The sequence below is a fragment of the Lipotes vexillifer genome, unplaced genomic scaffold (assembly GCF_000442215.2).
Source record: "Lipotes vexillifer unplaced genomic scaffold, Lipotes_vexillifer_v1.1 scaffold569, whole genome shotgun sequence".
Lineage (NCBI taxonomy): Eukaryota > Metazoa > Chordata > Mammalia > Artiodactyla > Lipotidae > Lipotes > Lipotes vexillifer.
Window position 1 is genome coordinate 977,706 of NW_006795376.1, and position 9,375 is coordinate 987,080.

Below are 9,375 nucleotides of genomic sequence, written 5' to 3' on the forward strand. Positions count from 1 at the left end.
AAGAGCGTGAGGCGGAGCTGGGGAATAACAACAGGATGTGCAACAACAGGATGAGGAGGGCTGATTTAATGCCTGAAGTTCGCGGCAGAGCTACGGGGCACTTCCTTTATTAGGCGACTTCGGGGAGCAGAGGGGGGTGTGGGCTTGGGTCCCCCGCCCGATCGCAGGGGAAAGGGCTGTTTGTGCAGCGCGCGGCTCCGTTGTGGGTGGCAGGTCCGCCTTGGTGGCGAGCCCGGGTGCACAGGCTCCTAGTGGGATCCTCGGGATGATGATTCGCAGCCGAAGTGCGTCGGGTGAGCCTAGGGGCCAGAGCCGAGAAAAAGTGAGGTGCACCGAGGTGGGCGACACGTGTGGCGCAGGGCTTACCGTCTGCCCTTTTCACTTTCAGGACTGGAAATGGCAGACCATATGATGGCCATGAACCACGGGCGCTTCCCCGACGGCACTAACGGGCTGCACCACCACCCTGCCCACCGCATGGGTGTGGGGCAGTTCCCGAGCCCCCATCATCACCAGCAGCAGCCCCAACACGCTTTCAACGCGCTAATGGGCGAGCACATACACTACGGCGCGAGCAACATGAACGCCACGAGCGGCATCAGGCACGCGATGGGGCCGGGGACTGTGAACGGAGGGCACCCCCCGAGCGCGCTGGCTCCCGGGGCCAGGTTTAACAGCTCCCAGTTCATGGGCCCCCCGGTGGCCAGCCAGGGAGGCTCTCTGCCGGCCAGCATGCAGCTGCAGAAGCTCAACAACCAGTATTTCAACCACCACCCCTATCCCCACAACCACTACATGCCGGATTTGCACCCTGCTGCAGGCCACCAGATGAACGGGACAAACCAGCACTTCCGAGATTGCAACCCCAAGCACAGCGGCGGCAGCAGCACCCCCGGCGGCTCGGGCGGCAGCAGCACCCCCGGCGGCTCGGCGGGCACCTCGGGCGGCGGCGCGGGCAGCAGCAATAGCGGCGGCGGCAGCGGCGGCAGCGGCAGCAGCAACATGCCCGCCTCCGTGGCCCACGTCCCTGCTGCAATGCTGCCGCCCAATGTCATAGACACTGATTTCATCGACGAGGAAGTGCTTATGTCCTTAGTGATAGAAATGGGTTTGGACCGCATCAAGGAGCTGCCCGAACTCTGGCTGGGGCAAAACGAGTTTGATTTTATGACGGACTTCGTGTGCAAACAACAGCCCAGCAGAGTAAGCTGTTGACTCGATCGAAATCCCGGCGAAAGAAATCAAATCCCCCAGTTTCTTCGGTGTGAATTAAAAAACATTCCCTTAGACACAGTATCTCACTTTTCAGATCGTGAAAGGTTTGAGAACTTGGAAACAAAGTAAACTATAAACTTGTACAAATTGGTTTAAAAAAATTGCTGCCACTTTTTTTTTCTGTTTTTGTTTCGTTTTTGTAGCCTTGACATTCACCTCCCTTATGTAGTTGAAATATCTAGTTAACTTGGTCTTTTTTGTTGTTTGTTTTTACTCCTTATTTCCTCACTTTCTCCAGTGCTCAACTGTTAGATATTAATCTTGGCAAACTGCTTAATCTTGTGGATTTTGTAGATGGTTTCAAATGACTGAACTGCATTCAGATTTACTGAGGGAAAGGAAAAATTGCATTAGTTTGTTGCATGAACTTTGAAGGGCAGATATTACTGCACAAACTCTGCCATCTCGCTTCATATTTTTAACTATGCATTTGAGTACAGACTAATTTTAAAAATATGCTAAACTGGAAGATTAAACAGATGTGGGCCAAACCATTCTGGATCAGGAAAAGTCATACTGTTCACTTTCAAGGTGGCTCTCCCCCTCCCCGATATGTACAGACAATAATAGGGTGTGGAATGTCATCAGTGGCAAACATTTCACAGATTTTTATTTTGTTTCTGTCTTCAACATTTTTGACACTGTGCTAATAGTTATATTCAGTACATGAAAAGATACTACTGTGTTGAAAGCTTTTTAGGAAATTTTGACAGTATTTTTGTACAAAACATTTTTTTGAAAAAATACTTGTTAATTTATTCTATTTTAATTTGCCAATGTCAATAAAAAGTTAAGAAATACTTGTTTTCTAGAAGTCATTTGGGGGTGGTTATTCCCTTTGGTGGCTTTCTTTTTTTCTCTTAAACACTATTGATGAGAGTAAGCATTCCAGAGGATAAATTACAGGACACTAAAACAGGTCATGATGAGCTTAAAGCAGAGAGCAGGATTTAACATAATTGGTATAATGCTTCATTGTTATCACTGTAACATGCCTCTTGGTGTGGTTTAATCAAAAGCTGCAAAGTTGTCAAAGAGCATTTTTTTTTCTTAATTGCCATCATCTTCAAGTGTACTCCAGAGTTTAAAAGGTTTGTAATACTAAATGTTATAAATATTATTTCACAGGGTGGGAGGGGAAAAATCAAGTGTTTCTGGTTATACCTGACTCAACTACTTAAGTGGAGGTAGACTGGAATAAAATACTGGAAGATTGATGAGGATGGCATTAAATATAAATCTACCTTTATCTCTAGTGACGAATTTTATTTCTCAGCAAAAGTATTAAAGAGAGGCACACATTTTCTAGCTTAATCTCTGAAAAAGCTTCTGGCTGGTTTATAGTTCTAAGAAGAAGAGGGGGTGGTATTCCACCTTGAGGCTTTCTATTTTGTTCTCTTATAATATTTAAAATTTACTCAGCAAGGTTGACGCAAAGGTCAAATTACAATCTTTACAAGATGTTCCCTCTCAAGCATGCCCTGTTTTCCAGAATTCTGAGCTTTTACTGTTACAGGCATTGGGTGCAAAGGACATGAGGATAAGATCCTTTTTAATTTTACCTGGATGCGTTATCAAGAAGACGTAACTACAGTCAAGTAGGTGTCAAGTTTTGCCTAATATAATCAAGCAAAGGAAAAAGTAATATTGTTAAAATCTCAAATGGTCCCAGTTAGAAGGAGAAAGAATTTTGTTTTCCCTTTCATGTTTTCCTAGATGATAAGAGCAACACGGTACACTCATGAAAAAATACGGTCTTGTATATAACCTACTGGAGGAGTACAGAAATGTAGCTTGTGGAAAAATCTCACAAATTTTAAAAGAGCATTTCATTTAGACTCTTAGATTCTAATCTTAAATCCCATATTTCATAATAAAAAATCTGGAGAGGAGGGTATATAGAAGTGTTAAATTACAGTGAGTGGCATAAAAGCTGATTTCAGTATAATTCAGATCACCTACATTCTATAATTCTATTTCCAAGGCAGGCCATTAAAATTAAGATGCATACTCCACTGGGTTTTTATACCTCTTAATTGACACTTCCTTGTTAAAAATTATGTTGTAAGTAAATAATTTCTCTGAAAATACATCATTCAAAGCTCTTTACTCCATTTTAAAGGCTGATCCAGATTTTCCACATTAATAGTTAAAACTGAAGTTTTCTTCCACTTAGACATGTCAGTACTAAATCTGCAATCAGCAGTAAATCTTCCTGGCTAAGCATTTTCACAGCAAGTTTTTTTTTCCTTTTTCTTTTTTTTTTTTTTCAGAGGCTCAAGTGAAAAAATATGTTTGCATACATATTAATACAACAATTCTAGTTCTTTTCTACTTGTGCCAGGAAGAAAATAAAAAGGAAGGCCATTGGAGGCACTGTCTTTTTTTTTTTTTTTTTTTTTTTTTGCATAAAGAAAGAATCAGGAGAACTGCCTTGCCACCACCCTTCACCATTTATTCTGCCAGGGAATAAGCCACAACACCTGCTCTGTCACTAAATTCCTCCTGCTGCTCTAACACCGGAACACGTATGTGGAGATGCAGAGCCGGAGGAACTATTATTAGATCCTGAGCCTATCTCTGCCAGAACAGGGGACTCAACAGGAAAAGCTGGGTTAAAAGCACAATTTCTCTTCAGTACAAACTCTCCTGTCCCCTTCGTTCGAATGATCTCTGTTTCATTAAAACTCTTTCATGATCAACAATTGAGCAGATTCTATGTGATATCTGCAGGTCTCTTAAGCAGGGAAAAATAACTCCTTGTTTGAACAACCTGATTAATGAAACCTGTACAGTGACCTAGATCACCGGGCTACTGGCAGACATTTGCAAAACCTTTAGCGGTCCTGCTTCCTACTAAGTTGCTTGTAGCATATGGGGAAATTTGACCTCTGTACCTTGGCCGTTTTTCAAAAAGTTCTAATATGGTACAAGAGAGCTTCTATTCTTTAAGCTTTGCCCACAATTAGACACTCTTGATTTTCAAGAAGAGATCACTGATAAGCCACAGCAAAATATCATAGAAACATATCAGAAAAAGAAGAACACATTATAAAAAACTTATACCTCTGTTGTGGCTGCTAAAAATCCTGGTGGCAGTATCCTTGCTGGAGCTGATAAAGATGTTACAGCTATGGATGGGTGTTTGAAGAACAGTTACCTAATCACCACTGTTTATGGGGTGCTAGTCTAAAGCACTAGTACCAGAAGGCTGACATCTATTGTGAAGTTTATGGTCTCCAAGACTTTTACTACTGTAAACTGGGATAGCAATAAATTGATGTCAACATTAAAGGCCAGATCCTTTAGAGCAAAATATTAATCCACTAATCTATTATGGGTGGCCAGCTTTGAAGTATAAACCTTGCAGTCCTGGACCATTAGGTGTTTTCGCCCCCTTGTGGAATTTATTTAGAAGGTCAAAGAAAAGTCTTTGCTCAAGAGGGGTTTTTTTGTTTTATTGTTTGTTTTTTACCATTTCTGAAGACTTCATTTTCTCTCTTGAAGCAAACAGCATATACTTGAGAAACAAATTTTCTATCAAAGAAGATTCCAGAATAAACACCCATTATGAAAATAAGAGCATTTTACTTATTACCAAAGACCTTAACTTATGATTAAATGTACATACTTGAAATTTCAAAATAGGCATTGGCTAAGGGATTTTCTTACTAAAAGCAATGCTTTTTTAGCCTGTCAGTTAAAGCTGACACACTCTTCACCCTCACAACAGAACTGTCGATTTGGGATCAGTGCAAATAATAATGCATTTGATGTACGGGGTTAGAAAGGTGGTGGAGAATCTCCAGGAATGCAGAATGAAATTACCTACATTGGAATGTGATCAAGCCACAGGCTCTAATCTTGTGAAAAGGGCCACAGGATGTTTAATGAGACTGAGTGTTGCTGCCTAATTGATTCAGTAAAATTTACTTTAAAATAAACTTGGCAGATAACATTATCTCCCCCGAATAAATAAATGTAGAACTCAAGGAATTTAGGACTCAAGCCATCGGCAATTTTTTCCTCTCCTCTATTGTTTTACTGGCACAAGAGAGAGACACAGCCTCAGAGATGGTGTTCATCATTTTGGTACTTATACTACTATCATCAGAATGAAGCTCCCAGGCAGGCTGAAGCAAGAGACCCCATAGGTAGTAACATCAAGTAACTTAGCCAATGAACCCCTATTACCATGTGTCCTGTTTGTCTTTTCCCCTCAGAATAGAAGGAACAATGGCAATGTCAGAATTTTAATTGCAATGGATTGGCTTAAATTACTTGACCTATTTTCATCCAGCAAGGAGAAAAATGATTTTTTTTTTCCTGGTAGCCACACTTATTTAAATTAGAAAAAAACAATATAAGGACATTTTCTAACAAATAGTGTACTGTTCATAAAGAGTTTTAGTTTGCCTTATAGTAAGACCCACCTATATTTTTGAAAAAAATTGACACCTGAAGTAAAGAATGTTTTCCCCTTCACAGGAAGACTTAACTTCATAAGTAATGCTAAATAATGAATTGAAAATATTCTAAGAGCTGCCGGTGTGAATTTATATAGTATTTTGCTATTTATGAACATGATAAAGAGAAGTTAAGAGAAATAGGGGTCTACTGTGTTGAGGAACCGAACCCATGGTCCTCGGGAAAGAGAGAATATCAACCAACCACCCCCCCCCATATTTTCTATGAACAGAAAATGAGTTTTTAATGGTTGGATCCTTATCAGTTACTTCTTTCCATAAGGTGAGCACTAAAGTTGTCAGTCCCAGGAGCTGGTAGGTAGGCCTTCTGGAGAATTCTGCTTGGCTAAACCAAGGCATGCAGAATGAAACAAAGCAGACGAAAGACAAACGATGAGTATCATTACTTGCTTTATTATGTTGTTGGTTTTCATTAGGCTGAACTAATCCGAAAGATTAGTAAAGCAGGGCACAACGTGGGGTAAGGACAGTGGCTCACAGGATTCCTGGAATTTTCCCATGGCCTGGCCATTGTGCTCCGCCCTGGAATCCTTCCCTTTCTTCCCTTTCAAGTAGAGGGGTTCCTTGAGTATATTTCAGGTTGCTGAACAAAGCAGACAAGGAATTCTGGCTCCAAAGCAGCCTGTGGCAAGACCAGGTTGGTGTGGCGTGCCTTGCCGGAGATGTGCAAATAGATGAGCGGCTTTGAAAGTTAATAGTGCTAGAGGAATCCTGTCAATCCATTCTGAAGGCTGGGTGGGAAGCAAGCTTTAGGCTTGAGTGAAAGTCCAGCTAGCAGAAAATCAGAAAAAGCCGTCACAGGACAGCCAACTCCAGGTCATGATATTATTTTGTGAACACCTGTAGGAGACAGTATCCCGGAGTGACGGAAATGTGATCAGGGCTACTGGAGGCTTTTCTCTTTGAATCTCCCTAGGGACTGGTATAAAATTTGGCCTTGTGTTTCTTTAAGCAGCTTGGCCCACAGAGCTTTTTTTTCTTTCTGGTATCCTAGCTTTAAAAAAATTTTTTTTTCCCCTTGGCTTTCTGACAATTAATATCTCCATGCTGACAAACACATAGTAGTAAAATTGTGCATAAAAATCGATAGGTCACCTTGTAAATACTGTCCCATTACATTTATTTGGATTGACTCTGAAGGAGGATACGCAGGATGATGGCTAGTTCCACGTTTCTTCTCTTTACCCAATGTGTTTAGCAAATATACGGACGATGAGGCCAGGAGGTAAAAAGTGATTGAACTTCTGTACTCCTAATATGAACCTAAAATAAATATGTAAATCTTTCTTAGGTCTCGCTGACTGATACCATGTTTTAGAGCAATTACTCTTAGCTGGGTGGGGCTACCCCTCTAGGAGGCAGATCATAATGGGAAGAGGGTAAAAGAGGGCAGTAACTTGAAAAAAACATGTTCTATACTATTATATATTGGGGAAAATGCTTAAATACATTATACTTTCTGTAAAACATAACGTAGAAGACTTTGAAAAACCTTCTTGACTAATGGGGCTTGGATTTTGAAATGGTGAGAAATACTCTTTAGACTACATGGGACCAAATCAGAGAAATGCACCCTTCAGCCAGCATTACTGAAATCATTTTGTTGACTCAAGTTTCCAGTGGCTGCACTGACTTTGCTGAGTACCTGCAACATGTCAGGCATTGTGGTAGGCTCTTTACATACATAATCTTATTTAATCCTCACAATATTCTTTCAAGGTACATACAACTCATTATTTCAGTTTTAGATAAGGAAACTGATATTTAAAGAGTAAGTGAATTGCTCAAGGGCAAAACAGCCAGTAGGAGGCTGAGTTGTTTTACAGATCTAGCTTCCAAGACAGTGTTCTTTCTAATACATAACACTGCTGTTCTAAACCAAATTACTCCTATTCTTAGATGTCACTGATTGTAAGATGATGAGACAACTTAATAAGAGTGCTTCAGGGGAAAACCCACTACATTATATGTACACAAACTGTAAACTACACTAACACAACTATGACATGTATCTATCCATACAATTACATACCACTTCCTTTTGGGATTCACAAGATTTGGGTCTACACTTTTTTTCAAACCCATAATAAAGATTCTTCCAACTTAAGTGTGGCCCCTGCCAGTGCAAGAATAGCATGGATGATGAGTCTGCTGAATTCTTTCCTAACACCTTCACCACATTAGCACTTGAAGTCAAGTGAAAGAATACCAGTGATTTAAACTAATTTTGTTTTTTCTTAATTGAATTACATATTGCTGGATAGTAAATAGCTTTCCTTCAGAAATTAAGCCAACACCTTAGCTTTGTCAATTCTATAATCTATTAAGTGAAAATGTCAGTGGCTAAATTCTTCCACGTAAAGATGACCATATCACAACTGCACACACTGCCTGGAAGCAACTATGATTTAACATTAATTATAAGATTCAGGCTGATTTAAGAATATTAATATGTGAAAAATAAACATCTTAGCATAAAGAAAATACAGTATTTAGTTATTTTACACTTAATCTCCCTCAATCTATCTAAACTTTCTTGATGTAGGTGTAAGCCCACTTCCTTTTGCTTTGGTCTTCTACTGAAATGGAGAACTCTTCCATTAATAGTTGGAGTAAAAAGAATAGCAGATCAGGAGTAAAAACTGTTGAGTTGTAGCCTTAGCTCTGCAACCAAATAGCTGGGTAATTTAATCACTATTGGCTCAAGTTTCTCCATCAGTAAAATGAAGGTGTATGTTTAATTAATACATCCTGTATTCAAATTCTCATGAAGGAAACATAAACCCATTCCTATCATTAAAGTTGGAGTAAAATATTATAAAACCCCTTCGAAATATCATTTTTTGCTGTTCTTTCTCCAAGCTAACTGTGAGCCTGGGGGTGAGCCACAGACCTGATCCAGTTGAGTCATCTCTCCAAGGGTTGGAATAGCGTCTATAAATGTTCCACTTCAATGTCAAAACGACCATAAGTGTTGGCTACTGAGATTTCCCTATCTGTAAGCAAACACCAAAAAATTGCCACCCACAAAATATTTCTAGTACATGCACTTGCAAAGATACAGGTGACAATATAACATTATTGAAAATAATTTGATCAGGTCTGCATTTCAGATTCTGTTCTATTTTCTTACAGATTAAGTTCATTTTTTCCAACCTCATAAATAACAGACTCTCAAATATTTACCCTCTTTTTCCTTCAGACAACCACAATCATCATCATCATCATCACGGTTATCATTGTTTATTTTCTCAAAGAGACAATCCTATACATAATGCTAAAGTAGAGGAATCTAGCAGGTGTCAAACACTGTAAGTTGGTCCTTAAGAGTTACCATGGAGATAGGAGGCACGCCGCTACGCCCACTGACTTCCCTTTCCTCAACTTCCCAACCCACGGTCTCTCTCTTTTCCCCCACAACATTCCTCCAGTTTGGAGAATCAGTTATTTAACTAGACGATAAACTAATAGACTAGTCAAAAATAATTATACAGTGGGAATTGTAGAGTATAATTCTAGAGCATAATTCCTATAACTACCCAAGAAATACTTCTTAACTGATTATAAAATAACTTAATATGATATTACAATAAAATATTTGCTCCTTTCCCTA

General features: G+C 39.9%; 1 protein-coding gene across 2 annotated transcripts in view; it reads left to right on the forward strand.

Moving 5' to 3' along the window:
* CITED2 (Cbp/p300 interacting transactivator with Glu/Asp rich carboxy-terminal domain 2) overlaps window positions 1-2,075 on the forward strand; it is a 2,469-nt gene extending 394 nt beyond the window's left edge. The window contains exons 1-2 of one of the 2 annotated variants that reach the window (XM_007467589.1): window positions 139-209; window positions 389-2,075. In XM_007467589.1, the coding sequence (XP_007467651.1) occupies window positions 397-1,215 (819 nt within the window). In that variant the 5' untranslated portion in view covers window positions 139-209; window positions 389-396 and the 3' untranslated portion in view covers window positions 1,216-2,075. Of the gene's footprint in view, window positions 1-138; window positions 210-388 lie in introns of those variants that run through there. The other variant, XM_007467588.1, reaches the window with a different exon arrangement.
* Window positions 2,076-9,375: the final 7,300 nt, after the last annotated feature.